Source organism: Enoplosus armatus, chromosome 5 (assembly GCF_043641665.1).
Source record: "Enoplosus armatus isolate fEnoArm2 chromosome 5, fEnoArm2.hap1, whole genome shotgun sequence".
In the NCBI taxonomy this organism is placed as follows: domain Eukaryota; kingdom Metazoa; phylum Chordata; class Actinopteri; order Centrarchiformes; family Enoplosidae; genus Enoplosus; species Enoplosus armatus.
The window spans coordinates 24,177,723-24,196,558 of NC_092184.1; the positions used below are offsets into that span (position 1 = coordinate 24,177,723).

At 42.2% G+C, this 18,836-nt stretch overlaps 1 protein-coding gene across 1 annotated transcript; it reads right to left on the bottom strand.

The window, feature by feature from the left end:
• Positions 1–1,089: 1,089 nt before the first annotated feature.
• On the bottom strand, positions 1,090–10,613 carry LOC139285602 (solute carrier family 25 member 36-A-like). Its single transcript, XM_070906191.1, has 7 exons — positions 10,558–10,613; positions 8,509–8,673; positions 6,227–6,304; positions 4,137–4,237; positions 2,577–2,643; positions 1,638–1,927; positions 1,090–1,550 (listed from the first exon to the last, which is right to left on the bottom strand). The coding sequence occupies exons 1-7, from the start codon at positions 10,596–10,598 to the stop codon at positions 1,357–1,359; spliced, it is 936 nt and encodes a 311-aa protein (XP_070762292.1). The 5' UTR covers positions 10,599–10,613; the 3' UTR covers positions 1,090–1,356.
• Between the last annotated feature and the right edge of the window lie 8,223 nt (positions 10,614–18,836).

Sequence of the window (18,836 nt, forward strand, 5' to 3'; positions counted from 1 at the left end):
AGATGAGGATTCTAGAGAGACGTTGGAAAGTGCTATAAGAACAACACCCTTGCTTGAGAAAATGCACTACACGTTTGCAATTTGCCATCACTGGGCAGACAAAATGCAACACAATCACGTTATGTAGGTATTTTATTCATCTATAAATATTACAATTTGTTAATATTTATTTTTAATTCACAACATGGATCAGTGTTTTACTTCCTTTTAGTAAAGTTATTCCTGTTTATTTACATTCCAGTAGTTAAAATGGTGGATTATATCCTGGTTTAGTTTGGGGCCTTTTTACCCTCCATCTAACCTTAGTGAAGACTCTTCTTTCACACATGGCTAACACAAACACGTGCAGGTTCTGAGGTCGGTGCCGTGCGCACTTCACTTGTAATAAGCAAGCAGATGTCAATCATGTAGGTATTTAGTGTAAATGCATGTCAACTCCTGCTTTATGAGGACACCGCGACGAGCATTCGAGATGCCGACAACCTTTAGGTGAGTGTGTCTACGTTCATGATATGTAAAAGGTTCACTAAGGGCACCCGAAATCACACAGTACCAGTGTACGACTCTATTTTCTTTGTTGTGGCAGGTCAACCAGAGCTCCACCTCCTCCTACAGCCGTTGTGCATCTTAGTCTACATCCCATTTTCACACAAGGCACGTCTCCCATTCACCTCCCTCCCTACCCTCCACCTTTTCCCTCTGTTGATCCCACCTCAACAAGCCTCAAGCGCTGAGTTCTGCCTGTTCTCGCTAACTCGAGACCCCTCGTCAGATACTTCAGATCACTACTGACTCTGGCACCTTTGTATTCTGGTCCTGTGGCTGAGGGATGCAGGCAACACTGCACGATACTAATAAAACATATTTTTTAAACTGATCATCAGCATGACTACAAAGTCTACAGCTGGTGGGGGTCTTATAACCACTAGGTAGTAACATTGGAATTACTGTCCTTATTAGTATTGTTAGAGGCAGAATATACTGTAACTCCGGTTCTTCCTTCAGCACTCTGAAGCTGAGCTTCCAGGGGCAACTTATATAACCGAAGGGAGAAAAGGATGGAATTTAAATGAAAATAGGGCAACCATTTCTTTCCCCCTGCTAAACCCAGATCCCCAAACCAATGTGAGGAACTTTCCGATCCTCGCCCCTGTGCCAGACCCTTTGGTTATAAAACAAAACTTATTTTTAACGACCACTTGCGTCACTGTGACAAAGGTCATCGTGCCGTCTCTGTCCTCTTCTGGCGAGCAGGTTGTTTTGCTAGCTGGTGTGCAGTTGCTCTCATTCTCTTCTCTCCGTCTCTGAACAGGGGCAGGGTTACACATACTGTCTTAAGTGGGGGGGGCGAAGACTTTAACCGTTCAGGAGGTAGACCACCAGCTCGTAGGTGCACATCATGATGGCGGTGTTGGGGATCTGTCGCACCAGGTGGGTGGTGAGGCCGCGGTACAGGGCGCGGTAGCCCTCCTCTTTGGGCACTGTTGTTAGAGTCTGGAAGAAGGAGTTATACTTGGTGCCCTCCTCACGTAGCCTGGTGCGGATCACCTCTGCAAAGTCAAGAGAAAGGGAAGTGTTAAAGGAGGACAAGTTGTAAATCATCCAACATCGGCTTACTGCTGATCACAACCTCTTACCATGAGGATAAGCGATGGATGTGGCACAGGTCTTGGAGGTGGCAGCGGCAAGCATCATCCCCACAAAGTCTGAAGCATCTTTGGACGTGTCCTCTTCCTCGTCCATGTTCTGCGGCGCCTTGGCTTCCAAGAGGCGCCGTTTGATGTTTTCATAGATCACAAAGTGGATCACAGTCTCTGAGATGCCGGCGTAGGATGCCGACATACCCTTGTAGAAGCCTCGCAGGCCATCTGTCTGATACACCCGCCGCACGCACTCAAACGCACTCATCCTCCGCTCGCCTCGATTCCTGAGAAAAGAGAAAGAAAAATATACATCAAGTCACAAGTTAAACGACTCACTTTGCCCATTTGAACTTAACACAATAACAACGATGCAGATGAATGTAAAGACAGACTCCTAGATTACATCACAGTGCTGCGTTTAAAACACAGTGTGCAGGAGCATGCCTTACACGGCGATTATCTACAATCGATTCATTGATCACAAGACCCGAGTTAAATAACAAATATCAGAGTCAGCGTTATCAGGTTCCTATTATCTGTGTTTGGTAATGTTGGTCTTCGGGACTTTGATGTACAGCAAGCCTGAAGGGACAAAATTACCAAACAACTTTACAGCTTTTTATGTGATTATATCATCTTACACATAATTCTACTTCAAATCAAATATGGGCTCAATAGAGCTGCAGTAGATGTATAATAAGGCCAATTATTAGCAAGAAACTTCCAGCTGTTTTTTTAAATTCTGGAATAAAAACAAGGAGTTTCCCTTTAAAGCCACAAAATGAGCGTTTATGGAAATCCCCTTGCAGTCATGAGCATCTGCATTAATGAAAAAACATGTAAAAGGGCTTTTAATAGTACATCAACTGTGAGTCCCTCTCTTGGGAACTGAAACGTGTGAAGCTCACACCTCGGAGACATCGTCATATTTACCTAGCATCCAGCTGTAGACGGGTCTTTATGAGCCATATTGGATTGGTTGCTGTGATGGCTGTAAAACCTGTGGAGGAAAAAAGAAACACACAACAGGATTACATTTTGTTCAAAATCTAAAATTACTATTAGCCTAAGTGTCAAACTGCCAGCGGTACAATAAACTGTCCACAAACCAACACACAAGTAAGATGTAAATGTTCTGCATTCATGTTGGTGAAGATAAAACAATGTCAAGATGTTGTCTTAATGAAATGAAACGTAAAGTCACAAAGGCAGCGTAGGGAGGGAAAGCTGGCCTCTCTACAGACATAAAAAATGAATGTCGTGCAAACAGCTGTAAAAAAAAAAAAAAAAGCTAAAATAAAACTGCTTTTTATGCAATGACCTACATGGTGATGGAGTAGAGGACAGAAAGGCAGGAAGAGAAAGAAAAGAACCATATATAAACAATGAAGCACAGATCTGTGGTGAGTACTCACGCAGACCCAAGTAACTCCTCACAGATGCAGCTAGAGACCCCTGGTGGTGTGGGGGTCTCATGGCCTTGCGAGAGGAGAGCTACGGTAGAGTTAAAGCCTAAAACAGACACAGGCGGCTCGTGTGTAGCAAAATGACCGGCATGCAACCATTTTACTTCCTATTCCCCCAGCATCCCACAGGATTTAACCCAGCATACTGCAACCTCGTGTGACACGACAGCAGAAGGGACACGCTGGAAGAACACAGCTGAGCTCTTAATTCAAAAACATTCGTGCAGATTACAGCCTGACCAATACTGGGGTTTTCAGGTGGATATCAACAATGTTGGAAAGTTAAGTACATCCATTGTTGGCCATGGCAGAGCCCAGCTCTAACCTCTGCGGTAGGCATCATGTATCACTGCACAGACGAGATTAATGGCAGCACCGTCTGCACCTCATCACCTGTCAGTTCGGCTCAGTCACGTCTCACGATGCAGAATATGTGGATCGCCACTGGAAAGATATGTACTGACAAATTCTGACCTTGACTGGGCTGTTGAAAGGTCTGAGTCATGGTGTGCTAAAAGTGGCGCCACCTGTCAGATTCTCCCATTCACACACACACACACTAGCTGCCTGACTGACCCACATTGTGATGGTTCGGCATTCCCTGTTGGATCAGAGTGACACCAGAGCAGAAGACCTACCTTTGACACACAAAGCGTCAGAGAATAACGGTACAGTATTTAAATCTGGCCTTTTAACATGTTACGATTTTAATTAAGCTGCTGTATATCTGGGCTAAAGGTGAAGGAACCTGGATAAGGTTGTTCTTGAATACACAGGCGTTGTCGAATAATGAATCAAACAGCACAAACTAGTTCTACCACTGTTTGCTCACTACAGAGAAATCAATGTAATAGCAAAAGCTACAGCAGCCCTGAGGTACATATATTACACAAGCCTGATCCCATATGCGACGCCACTGAACCACACCAGGTCCGTTTACTCAGCAGTTTCTGACAAGCACACTGGAAATGTTAAAAAGCCTTGCATGGCGGCGAACGTCAACCTGTTACCTCACATGTATAGTTACCTGCCATTCCAGCCGACACCATGTGTACCTGTGTGGAGTCGGGTTCCAACACACCGTTCAGTCTCTCTTTGGCAGTGGAGTAAGCAGCAAAGTAGATCGCTCTGTTGGAGGGAAAAGACAAAAAAAGAAGAGTCTGTGTTACACCAGCACAAGGCAAAGCAACTTCTACGTGCCATGTTTTTGTGCTTTAGTGTAATATCAGTCCCATGTGCCTCCAGCAGCAATGTAGCTTATTTATTACCCTGCTTTAACAAGTTAAACTGTCCCCATGTCAGGTTCTGCTTAATGAGCTTAAAAAATTCATTAAGCGTAAAGCCGAGAGCAGAACCAACAGTCTCAGCAAATCAGCCTAGTTAGACAAAGAGGCCATTCAGTATAAAAAGCACACGTCTTTATTTGTTTTCCCTAATTAAAAAAGGTCATAATGATTATGTTCATGTTGGTGTCTGAAAACAAGTGTGTTTTTCCCCTCTGAAGGCCCACTGCGCAGTCTGGTTAATTTGTCCAATCATTAGTCAAATGTGTCTTAGTCAGACTGTTAATGATGCTCAGAGCTCGTCAGTCAAATTAAAAGACGGCGTCTGTGTGTGCATTCATCTTATAATCTGCGTCACAGCTCAGGAGGCCTTGTTGCCCTCACCTCCACCTCCACCGCGTCAGCATTCATTCATGTAAGAGGCTAACACAACACTCTACACATGCTTAGCACCGGCACCGGCTTGCTGCAGCATTAGCCGCTGCCCGCCGCCATTAGCAGACACTTTGCCCCCATCATTACCACTGAGGGGTAATTAATGATCATTACTGTTATATGTTATTACCTAACTGCAGTCGCTAACAGTATTTACACGACATAGACCAAATGCTGCCGCCGGCATGTTTCAGTGCAGAAACTGCTGAGAAAACCGTGACGGTGAATGAGACCTAAATGATCGTGTGTCCCCTGGTGCTTCTTCGTCACCACGTAACCTCGAGAGGCCCTGTAGGGCGTACGCAATATCACTGTTTCTCACGGCCACGACAAACAGCCCGTGTGACCTAGAAATAGCACTGAGCCAATGTGTGTGTGTGTGTGTGTGTGTGTGTGTGTGTGTGTGTGTGTGTGTGTGTGTGTGTGTGTGTGTGTGTGAAACTGACGAGTTAAGACGGCCTTTGTTTAGTTTGACATTATGTCCCTGGTGTTGAGCTAACTGACTGTCTGGTACGCCGTGTGGTGCACTGGGCATTACAATGGTTTTTACTTTTCCCCCTTAAGAAAGCAGAATAAGCACAGGCGTAATTAATGACTTAATGATGGCAGAGTTCCTTAAACGTCCCACACTAAGCCACGTCAGGCAGAGAGCATGCACGATACCAGGGCTCACTCTGGCTTAACTAAATGGAATCAGCCATCGTTAATGTTATTGATTACACCTGCGGTTGACCTATTAAAATGTGTGCTGTGAAAAAGGTCTACTCCCTGCAGCCCCCAGTTGATTTGTTTGGCTACTCAGTGGTGTGTGTGTGGGGGGGTATCACCTGTGTCTGCTGTCCTGCTAAATGTTACATGCATGTTGGTGGATATGTTGACATGTTAGCATTCACAGCTGTGACTAAAGTGCAGCTGAGGCTGACTAAAGCTGAAGCCAGGACTAACATGTAGAGCTGGGCCTGATAGGCTGAGTCTCAATGTAATACCATGAGCTTTCTCTGTGTTTTACTGTCTAATAAATCTGTTTTCAGGTGTGTAATGAGGATAACAGCCTAACAGACTTTTAGTCTTGTATTTGACATTTTTAATGGGGAATGAGCTATTATGTTAGTCATTAACGTCAATGTCAAAAGGTCAAACTATACTGGAAAAACCGAAAATGCTATCTTTAAATCACTTGACTTCAAAACGTCTAAAAGCCAAATATTTTCAGTGTACTTTTACATAAAAAAGAAATAAAAAATCCAAATCTTTGCATTTCAGCTGCTGGAAACAGAGAATTTGGGCATTTTGCTTGAAACAAATACTGATACAGATAGCTTCATAGTGTTTCAAGTCACACTCAAAGGAGGTACACGTTGCCAACAATATGATGAAGATGACAACTGAGGCAGCTTACCTGGAAGGTGCCACGCCCACCAAGTTTGGGCCCAAGCCCCTGAAGAGAGATCGAGGTCCTTCTTTCTCCAAAATCAATCTGAATATGAAAACACAGAGAAATGTACATTATGACTCTACTTCCAAGACCACATGCATGCTTTAGGGTATTACTTATTATTACTGGTGGATACACATTTTTTCTGCTGGTAGTCGAATGTACAAATGTTCTTGAAGTTTGATACGGATACTTAAAAGGTTCCCTGTGGAGTTTTTGACCACTGTTAACACTACGGAGCAACGTGTGGGTGTACGTGCGCATGCAAATGGGTGACACAATACACAGTCCAGCTAATGGTTTCACATTATTTCACTGGCGTGGTGATGGATGTAAAGAATGCAGGTTTCAAACTAGAAAGACACGATGAAAAAACGCATGAGATGCATGAGCAGGTTTCCATGTATTAGGGGAAAGTTTTCCAGTTGAACTGGTTGCAGCATGTCAAGCTGTACGTTTTTGTCTTCAGCAACAGGCCAGCTGTGCGCTCTCGTCTTCTTAGCTACGCGTCATGCCTAAATACTGGTGTGCCACATTAGGTTTAGGTGGCTGCAGTGTGCAGGCGCTGACGAGACGGACATTTTGAAATGTTCATGCAGCCTCGCTGACCCTCCCTATCCACCGATGGCTGCAGCACGTTGCCAGTGTAATGTGATTGGTTGCAAGCTGCGTGTTCTTCAGTCTACCTTCACAGAATTATACTACCTTTAGCACAACTCTATACTTACTCTTCAGTTTGAGAAAAATACAAAATATGTCTGCTGCCACTGTTTATTGCAAGGTATTTAATCTTAATAACACTCTATGAAAAGACCGGACGGGCCTTCTAGCATTTGGTTGCAGCACTTTATTTAACAGCAGTCTGAAAATATGCCAAAATGAATTTCATTAGGATTATTCTGCCAGTCTACAGAACAAAGCGTCTAATGCCAGAGTGACTGGCACTTCATTTAAATGTGACTTAGTTCGGTGAATTTGAGAAGTGGCATGGTGCCATCGGACACACTTTTTCCAGAGGCTCTGAGCAGCCAGGACATGACCTCTTTAGAAGAGACTAGGCCATTCTCTTCCTTATGGAGAGGATCTAATTTCCTTCAGCATCACAACTGGCTATCTACCCAAATCAAAGAGGTACTTGACTAAGTGGAAATAAAATACGAAAAAAAAAAAGGCCTATCATAACAGACACACGGAGTCTTGAGGAATCAAAAATGTATGAAAATCTCACAAGATTCAAAAGTAATAACAGTCGGATTTGTAATCGAATTTCCTGCTTGGCTGAAGTGACTGATGTGTGCTCTGTGTATAGTTTTCCCAAAGGGTGAGGAGTTGGGTTTCAGAGAGTGGTTGGCCTTGCCAGGGGGACATCAGCCAGATCAAACAACAACAGCAACAACACGGTGCCTGCTGAGGAGGGAACCGTGGCTCTGCAGGCAAACCGCTCTCAAACCGTTAGCTACAAAAATGAACAGCTACAATCATTTTGGTTAAAACTCAAATAATCACCATAAGCTATCAATTAGCTTAGATTAGATTTTTGTGTATAATGTATACAAAACATAAGAATTGGCTCTAAGTTATTAACAACCTGGGGTATCTCTAAGGTCTGTACTTTTATTGGTACTTGAAGAAACCAGCGAGTGACATTAGCAGATTGTTAAATATTTAGGTTTTGGTGTAATTTATGGCCTCAATGGTCTCTGCGTTGGTGTTTGAAGAGGGCGGGGCTGAGCTCCTCCACCGCGTGCGCACACACACACACACACACACAATAAGAGTATCTATCAAAACACAGACTCAATAATCATAAACTAGCAGTCAAGCAACATTTCCAACTGTTTTTTGTAGACTTGTAAGACCTCATCCCTCTACAAGCGGTACCTGCCAAGCAGTGAATCCACCTCTGCAATAAGAGGGAGGATGACGGAGGACAGGATGAATGAGTAATAGTGACTGATTTCTATGTTCACTCTTTCCAAACTTGACTCTGTGTTTGATGCCAGGAATATTATTTATCTTATTTAAGGGAGATATTCTTGGGTTTATATAGTGACTTTGCTGTTGTAAATAAAGATGTTTCTGCTCTTGAAACAATATTTAGTTATATTTAAAATAAATTATGTTCTGAAGTTAGTCATTTTTAAATACATTTTTTTTCTATGTATCATTTCATGGTAATAAAAAAGAACCAATAAGAGTATCAATGGATGTAAGACAGCTGTCTGACAGCGTTGTTGAGTACCCACTTGAGGAAGTGCAGGGGGCCTGGTGGAGACACGCGGGCCACACTGGCCCCGTTGACAGTATTGAGCTGAACCTCAGACACATAGAGGGTGATAGAGGACGACTGTAGACGGGTCTTCACGACTTCCAGTGGACAAGTCAATATGGCTCCAACCGTGCCCCCACATCTGGCAGAAAGACACAGATGGAAAAAGTAGAGGTGACACAGCAAATAATCTCCAGTCTCAGCTGACAGAACAGTCAGGATGGTCGTAGGTGTGCAAAGTGTTCTTTTTCTTGCATAAATAAATTAGCAAATGATGTGATTGAGGGAATTCTAACAATCCCTGGCATGTAGACAAGAAATAGCATAGTGTGGGAACAGAGAGCCAGTCAGGAATGCTTTGTGTTTCTTGGGGAATAACAGCAAGCTTCTGTTCGGTGCCACAACACAATCCAAACTCAGAGATGTATGTATTTTAATATAAGAATGAAGACTATTGGAATCACATGACAACTGCAAACACTGCAAGCTTGAGGGTAGGGCCTACCACTAAAAACATTCAGTTGATAGAAAAGTAAATGTTGCTTAGAGATATTGTGTTTCTCATTTTGCTGTCCCATTTATCAAAATCCACACTTTGTGAATTATAAAAACAAATAATTGAAAGTATTGACATCTACATATTCACGAAACTACGAGCCAAGATCTTAAGACTGGCATAACTTGACGCCCCGTACAAAGCGTGCTACATCCGGGGCATCGGTTTATTACCAGTTGAGGTATTTCAGGAAAGTCACCTGCTCGTGATAAGAAAGAACACAAAAACAATATCTACATGGACTACATAAACAAACTGAACCTGACCGGACTGTATTTGCCAGGGCAGGGCCAGACTAGAGCATATCAAAAGCAAGAGCGACAGCAGTTATCTTTAGTTAGGGTTAATTTTCAATCAGCACCAAAACAGAAATAGAAAGTTCTAACGACATACTTTTTGGCAGAGGTAGGCCAAGCAGTGTCAGGCAGCTACTGAGCAAACCACAAAAAAAAAGCAAAACATCGGCATAGGAATAGCATGCATGGATGAGGACTCTCATTTGATCTAATTTTGAAGCTATATCTTCATATGCAAAAAAACGAATTGAATATCCTTAAAGGGTACATGCACTTAACATGTTTAGGCTCATAAAACTAAAAAGGATACTTAATTTTGCTATAATTATTCATCCAAATACATTTTACTATCACTGTGTTTCACACAATAAAATAAGAAGTGCTCTAAGAGGACAACAGTCACTGCTCATTTATCCTCACAGGAAATGGTCATAGTAAACTCCATGTCTCAATTCATTACCTAGATAGTCTGCTGCAGGCAAGATGGACTGATTACAAACAAAACTGTATTTTTGCTATGAGTCAATCACCTGTTTTCTGAGGCCATAGACACAGTCTAACAGGAATCCTACAGCAGTTTCACACGGTGATTAATTCAGATTCAAATCCAGCTTTGGCAGACCAGTACGACAGAAAAGACTGGATTGCACACCACTGTGACAGAGTTTAGATGTTGCATCAGTCACATCCGAGAATATATGTGTCTTTCTAAACGCTATTTCCTGAGGGACCTTCAATGGCAGTCTGCCCACGTTTGTTTTGATGCCCATACACAGATAACACGGAAAGTAGGGTGGCTTTTAACACCGGGATGTAGCCCATTTATATTTCGTACTACATGCCATGACTGCTGCGGAGAGACACAAGGAGTATAGAACACGTTCCCACAATCCAGCCATTTAATTCACGCATCGAAGTGTCATTGTAACTTGTGACATTGAGCGGTACGGATACACATGCGTGGACAAGACTGGTTAGCTGACATCTGCCACACGGATGCTAACATGGATCTTCAGGTTAACGTTATTCTACAAACCAAATCCCAATATCACGAACACACCAATACAAACATCCCATTATGTGTTGCTGTTACTGGCTAGCAACGACAGTTAGCCCCGAGCGTGGAGCTAGCTAGCTCGGCTCTTGCATGTATGTGACATGAGAACATACTCACCCTCCAGCAAACAGATGAACTAAGGTATCTCTTTGACTCATTATGTATCATATTCGGGAACCGTCCACGGGGCACCACACGGGGGACAACGGGAGCGGACGTGAGGAAACAAGGGGGAAATGACCCCAACCTAGCAAGCAAATGATACTCAGTACGTCTGTGTTGTGGTGGAGGTCAGTTGCCTGGAAAAAAAAACGAGGGTATGTAACAGCTAACTTAGCTAGCTTACGTTAGCTGCCAGAGCTAACGGGTTTCCGGTAGTAAAGGTCGATATCAGAGCGACAGGTTTGCGTCTCCTTCTCTTGAAGCGGGATAAAGCTTCACCATAGTGTGCCTGTCTTTAATGTTGGTGAGTAATTCCAGGCTTGTAGTAATAACAGCGACTGTGGACAAGGCTCGGCCTCATTCACGTTGACGTGCCGTTCCTCACTGAAAGCTCTGCGGGTCAGGTCGCAATGTTTATCGTCGAATGGGAAGCCGCAAAACAGAGGCGGTGATTGGCTGAGGTGTCCCGTAAACCCGCCCCGTCACTACTCCTTCACGTGATATCGCTTTTATTTTGAAGGGCAGAGATCATCGCTCAGTATGCGGCGGGACGGAGGACTGAGTTTTTGATGATGTAACGCAGGAGAGACGAGATATAAACATGACTTCTGTCTTTGCTTTAGGTAGCTTACAGTAGACTAAATTAATCCCACAGTACTCGCAGTACAGTGACTGTAGCTATAAACTGCATAGTTGTAAACGCTACATAACCACTCAATAGCCTCAGTTAAACACAAGAATACAGTGGGCGCCTTTCACCTGCAGAACTTGACTGTTTGCATATTTCACAGCATGACAATACACTCGTGTATCATGACTACATAGTATAGAGTACTGTTTAGTTTTTAATCTGAATGCTGGATAAGTGTCTTCCCCAGGAGTCTTCAAAAACACTGTCGTCTGAACAGGGACTCGACCTTTGACCCTCAGATTAAAAGTCTTTACGGGAACATGCATTATATCCACTATAAAATGATGTATCACAATAAATTATTCATTTTTTGAAAATTAGATTACTAAAGACCTGTAAATCAATGAAGACCTGTGTATGTATTGCTTTAAGATGGGCCCCAAGGTTCCCAAATCCATACCCAGTTTTGTTTTCCATAGCCTGTAAGTCACCAGATCCTACTTAAAGCTGCATACACTATAGTAGGTGAAGGATCATCTCATGTATGTACCACTTAAATTCTGGCAAGGGATCTCTTAAGGAAGCTGAATGCCAATCAGCTTCATCATTGTGCTATTAACCAGTGGGACATACCAGTTTGTGTATGCCACATGGTCCATTTGCAGCAGTACTGTCAAATTCCTGTGAGTTTTATGGTCAAAGTGGTACAAATATCTACGTGCTAACCTCTCCCATGGAACTATGTTACGTAACGCTACTGGACTTGGAAGAAATCACAAAGTTTTTAAAAGAAAGGGCCGATTGTTGGAGCCTGCAAATAGCCCCTATGCTTATGTATGACACGCATGATGAATTTAGACACTGGGAAAATAAATGTTGCTACCCACAGACTGATTTGACCACAATCCATTTTAGTATATGGGACCTAAATATTTCATACAGAGGTTCTTTATGTGTTTACTATGGGCAACTGTATATATATGTGTGTGTGTGTGTGCAAGAGAAAAAGAAAGAGGGAGGTGAACTGAGACTTGAGACTCAAGTGTACACAGAAAATGAGGTTTTCCAATTTGGGCAGCAGAATAAAATCCATACGCCAGTTAATTTCATAATTACAGATGCAATTTAACCCGGCCAGATCATGTGCCACAGCTTCTCATGTAATCACGTTACTGCCTGACTGTATGAGAGGCAAAAAAAGGCACGAGAGCGTGTTTGCTGAGGTCAACGACCCAGGCTTGTTTTCCTATGTGTTCTGCAGCAATCTGATTCTTTTGTTCATATAAAAGCTGCAGTAGTATTATCACAGCATCCTCATTAAAGACCAATGACTTGACATGTGCATTATTGACTGTTATGACTGTTTTGTCATCCTGTGCTACAAATGACACATTTATTTGCGATTTGAGCTACGCTGGAGGCTCTGTTAGGCTGTACATATGCAGAGCGGTGCTTTGAGCTAAATGCTAACATCAGGATGCTAACATGCGCAAAGTCACAATGCTAACATCCTGGTATTTAGCATGTTATATTTACCATGCTCAGTTTAGCCTGTTAGCATACTAACATTTGCTAATGAACCCTAAACACTAAGTGCTGCTGAGGTTGATGAGCATGTCTTTAGTTTTGCAGGTATTTTGTCATAAACCATAAAGTAGTGGACAAGAATAAATGTTGACCTGATGATGGCGCTAGATGAAAAGTTAAGGCAATTATTACAATTAATCAAAGTGGGGGCTTTTACCAAATTTCATGGCAATCCATCCAATAGTTGGCAATGTAGTCTGGACCCAAGTGGTGGACCGACCTACCAACCTACCATTACCATCTCTGGAGCAACAGCGGTTGCTAAAGAACTTCTTGGTTCTGAGTGATAATCCGCCTGGCACGGTGTTATCTGGATATCGTGCAAACCCGTGATGAGCCAGTCTAGCCAATGTCCTCTGCATACTTCCTAAAGTATCCACTGTACAACCACCGCTCTAATGACACTAATACACAGTAAGGGAGTTACGCTGTGATTCTCTCTGTGTCGGTTCCTATTACTACCTTTATGTGACTGGGCCTGTCTTTGAAAAGCGCCGTTGAGCGCTTGAAACAAGATAAAAAGGTTTGTTGTGTCTCTCCAAACCTAACAAGAGTTATAGTGCTTATGCAGGTTGTGGCCTACATCATGCTTCGCGTAGCAAATGGGATTTATTGTGTCACTTATATCAAAATGTCTTACCTGGTAAGGAGGTCAGGTTCTATACACCAGTCACTTGTGAGTCTGTGTGACTGCAGCCTTTGAAACTTGATAAATCCAAGCAAGCCAAGAGCGGAATTAGCAATACTAGGAATATCTGAGAAACGACAGCATGAACTCTGGGTACATGCGCTGTGAGTCTGTTTGTGAAGGAAGTGTATTTTTGGTCTGCTTGCTTGCCGTTTGTTTTGGCTGTCGAAGCAGAGGCCAAAATCTTGGTGTCATCCATGCAGGTCTGGAAACAGTCAAATAAAATGTTAGTCTGAACTTTGAGAGCAAACATTTTTTCTGGGGCAAACATTTTTTTTTGGTTGGCCTGTGAGCACAAACAGAGTGACAGCCAAAACTTAAAGCATGTTTTGGACATACTGTACTAGACTATGTCACTATTGAAAGTAGAAATAACACATTCTTCCTTCTACAAATGATTTTTTTTTTTGTTGCATGCCATTTCCAACAGCTTCTGTTGACCATTTGGACAAAATGTGGCACCTGCAAAACCCCTCACTAATCTAGTAAAACTCATAACCATGCAAAGTTGTTGGAAACTTCCTTTTTTCTTTGAAGGAAGAGGTTATTATTGATATGCTAACAGGCTTGTATCTGTATAACAGATCTCTCTAAAAGCCCCCTTTTTATTCTGAGCTCCTGGAATAAAAAAAGACCAGTTGTGTTAGCTTAAAAAAAAACCAAGTCAGCAGTTACTGTACATGTCAACCACTTATTGTGAATATGTTGTAAACACAGCTGACAAGGCGTGTGTGAGTCAAGGAGGTTCCCGTCCCTTCTATATTAGGGGGAGACAGTGAATGTGTAGCTGTCTGGCGACCATATTAGGGTGCTCCCTTATAAAGGAAATTGATTTGGGGAATCCCTCACTGTGAAGTAATCCCTGGCAAGTTCTATGTGCCACAGTCGGCGTATGAGGAGACTAGTTTATATACCTTGTACCCAGGAAACAGCAGTTATTAGGTTAGGCATGTGTGTAGAAATATACTGTAAATACATTTTTCAGTTATTCTGTCATCATCTCTAAGAGGACTCTGGATGAATTTGGGCAGATACCAAGGTCTTATTCAGTACTCAGAGACCCACAAAATAGACAGAATTTGTGAATTTCATCCATATGCTTCACTTCTAATGACTGATGCTGTTTAGAAATGCTGAGGAAAGAAAAAAGGAAAACAACCTTTCTACACCATTACTCTTTTTAAAAGCATGTGGTAGGTCAACACAACATCAATGATCAACTATTGTTTGAACATCTGGGCCACTGAGCAATTTCCCTTCATACTAAGCTCTTACCAGTAATTGTGTGTATGCAGGTTTATTTACAAGTAAGCATGTAAAAGTGATTATATGACATTCTGTGGTCATTAACACTTGGTGTGTTTGGTTGGGAGGAGAAAAGATCTTTTTGTACACAAGTGAAATCTAATAGGAAAATACCAGTTAATCTTTAACCATCTTTAGGGCACTGGGTTTATGTGTGTAACACGTGACAACAGAGCTGTCAGTCATTTCAGAGATACCCATGCTTTGCTCACGTGTGACCTGGCATCCTTACTGTTCCCACCCGGGACCAAGTTTCATTTACTTGGTTCTTTCCTCAGATTCAACTTTGCCTTCTTCAGCGGTTCAAGATACGCTCTCTGATTTTGTGAACAGCACAAGCTCACTGCTGACATTTCAAAACTGAACTGTGACCCGTGAGTTTCAAACAACAAATAAGAAAGTGTTAATTTAAGGTACGGCACTGCTGGAAATAATATATTTATATATAAAGCATCTTAACAGTCAGTGGTTAACAGTCCCCACATCAGTTTTTGAAGTGTATATATATATATGTGTGTGTGTGTGTGTTTTCCATAGCTTATCAAGCTCAGCATTTCTGGCAGAAAAGACCTTAAATAACTTAGTCCTTTAATAAAATAGACTTTTATGTGCAAGACTGAACTTTTTACCACCCATTTTTATTGCCTGAAGAATGCTAGCACCATGTTTAACAGTCACTGAGGTCATTTTCAAGAATAAATATACATAAAAGATAAAAAGAAATAATAATCCTAGTACAGTGAACAGCAGAGTACACAACTGAAACTTTCAAGCTGCACTAATCAATATTCTTTATATTAAATATGGGTGTAATCTGAGAGGGATCATCGTAGTGACGAGCTGACAGAGAAATATCATCACGTTCTGATGAGTTTTTAGTCTCACAGCTCTCATCTATGTTGTTTCCAGATAAACAGGACTGATGGATCCACTGTGCGCCACCGGCCAGACAGACAGACCAAGTTAGCAACTAGCTGGTGAACGTAGTGGAGAGAAAACAGGGCTAAACGTTAAGTAAATGTTGGACTTACATTCACTGGGTGGACACAAACATTAATGCTAATAATTACAGCCGTAGTTTACCACCCACAACTTTCAAGACTGCTGCTATGAAAAGTTACATGAATACACATGTAATTTAAAAGAATTGAGGCAGCTAGCAGGCATCCACTCACTGCAGGCTGTTAGCATGAATGCAAATCAGTATCTCGTGACGTTCACACATACACATCTGGCTGCCAAGCATAATTGGGATTCTCTAAAAATCCTATCAATACAGCATTAGCACTGGACTGCTCTTACAACTTACTATGTAAAGGGCACATTTGGGATGTAACACAGACATATTACACACTCTCACACCTGATTAAAGTTATCAGTTGTTATCAAGTCTTCCACATGGCAACACAAATACAGACACACCCACACGCACAGACATGCCATTCCCAATCACCCACACCATCCTTGTCATCCCTGTCCCATGACTTCTATTGGTGCAGAGTAGAGTGGGAAGGGAAAAGGTCAAGTTAAGTGGTTGCATGTTCAGCAGCTGGGCTCATATGACCGCCGTACCTTCAGATATTACTGCAGCAGAGGAGGGAGGAAGCTGTAGACAATGATCCACTGAAGGCCTAGGAGCTTCCTCTGGGATGCCTGATTCAATCATCAATAATCACATACTTAGCCAAGTTTGTTCCGGGACCCTTCTGCAGACGCAAGACACACAGCAAATGCCACATCGGGGCCAATCGGGGGCAACATCATTTATTCAAAGGAAGAATCATGCCACAAGGCCTTATGATTACATGAGAAAAGGATGAAAAATGATTTGTCACCTGAACTGAAAAACATGAAGCTCAAAAGAGAGTAAGATATCATTCTGAGCTGCAACAACAGTTGCCAGGGACAAGGTTGTTGAAATACCCTTATTCTTACTTTCTTAGGTAGAGTTAGATAAGGTGATCGATACCGTTCTCGTAACTGTCCGTTCAATGTGAAGCTGGAGCCAGCGGCCGGTTAGCTTAGCTTACTGGAAACAGGGAGAAACAGCTAGCCTGGCTCTGTCCGCAGGTAACCAAATCCACCTGCCAGCGCCGCTAAAGCTCAATTATTAAAACGTTATTTCTCATTTGTTTAAACCGCACAAAAGTATAAAAACGACAATTTGTGGTTTTACCCAGGCCAACTGTTTCCCCGTTTTTGGTCTTTATGCTAAGCTAAGCTAGAAGTCAGTATGCAGATACAAACATTCTGCCTGCTGCTTTGACTTTCACAAGAGTGCGATGTATTTTTCCTCCACTTTCTTCATATTCCCCTGCGAGTCCGTTTGCTGGCTGTAGGCTGCTGGGATAAGTCTGCCATTGGGCGACCTTTCCGCTCGGCATTCTCCGGCTCTTCGGCTATCTGCGTGTTACTGCGTGTTACTGTTTTCACGTGAAACAACAACATCAACAACCTCCGAGCTAGCAGCCTACACGCTGAAAATGGCAAATTTTGACAAAGATTTAGCTTGTTTGTGGTTTTAACGGGTTCAGTGGGCTCCTCCAGAGTAGGCTTCACCTCTAGGACACCGATGATCAAGTTATGTTTGTCTTTTTTAACAGTTAAAGTTGTATCACATAGTCTACATACGTCGTTTATTACTTTATGTGGCGTTTACTTTAGCAGGGATTTAACCATTTTAATGCCAGGGCTCGCCCCCCCACATGCAAATGTTTCTCCAAAACAAGTTCCCTGCGAACTTTTTACTTATTTTTCAAATGCAAAGAGAATACAACAATACAGAAACAACAAAAAATAAAATAAAATGAACAGAGGGGGGTACTACTCTCTTGAACAAGTCTTTTTCAGACTAACATGACGCACACTTCCTTTTGTATTCAGTCCATTTTCTCCAGCGTTGTTCATGGAGACCTGCTTTGATCCTTAAATAACGAGTCAATTTTTCCATGGAGCATATTTCCTCCACAGCATCTAGCCACTGTCCTGGTCGAGGAGGATCGCATCTCAACCAGTTCCTTGTGATTGCCTTTTTACCCGCCAGTATCAGGATTTTGAAGAGATAGGAGTCCTCCTTTTGAATTAAATCCACAGGTATCAGTCCAAGGTACACAATCCGTGGGTCCTTTGGGATCCTGCAGTGGAAAATCTCAAGAGCCTGAATGACACTGTCCCAGAAAGCTTGAATTTTCACACATATGAATGATTGGCATTCACCTGTCCACACTGTCTCCAGCATGTCTGCTGTTTACTCAATTGTTTATTTTTTATGTGGGGTGCGATAAAGAAACGGAGCAGATTCTTCCAACCAAATTCCCTCCAACTTTTGGAGCTGGTGGAGGTCTGTTGTGTTCTGCACATAGAATGCCAATCACTCTGTGACAGATTAATATTAATTTCTAGTTCCCATTTATTTTCTACATACAGAGAATTCCCACTCTTCTCATTTTCACAATCCAAAACCCTTTTTAAGCTGCGCATTTGCAAATCCATAAGACTGCAAGAGGTGTTTCTAAATGAACCAAGCTTATTTACATCATTCCCATTCGTCCTGAAACACAATTTGAAGCTCCTCATAGGATTTTAAAATGTCAGACTTTGGCGCCCCACAGTGGTAGTATCAAAAAAGACACGGTGGTACACAGCAGTGTACACAGTTTCCTCACAATGAAGTACTGAAAGCAACACACTTGCACCAGTTTTTGCCAGGAATGTCTCATTTTTCTGCCAACAAAAACTAATAATTTGAAAGATGTTACAACCACATAAAAAATAAAACATAAAGGAGCTTTAAAGTCTTTTAAGTATGAAACACTTACACCCTGTAAGCTTTAAATGTGGCTGTAAAAGTTTGTGCCGTTGTATATACAGTGCTTAACAAATGTATTAGACCACCTGTCATAAAAATGAGAAAACACAAATATTTTAGAAATCTGTCAAAAACTTGTTTCAAACTAAAAATTGTATTGTTATTTATTAGGCAAATAACAAACTGGAACAACTAAATAGTCCTTATTAACATAT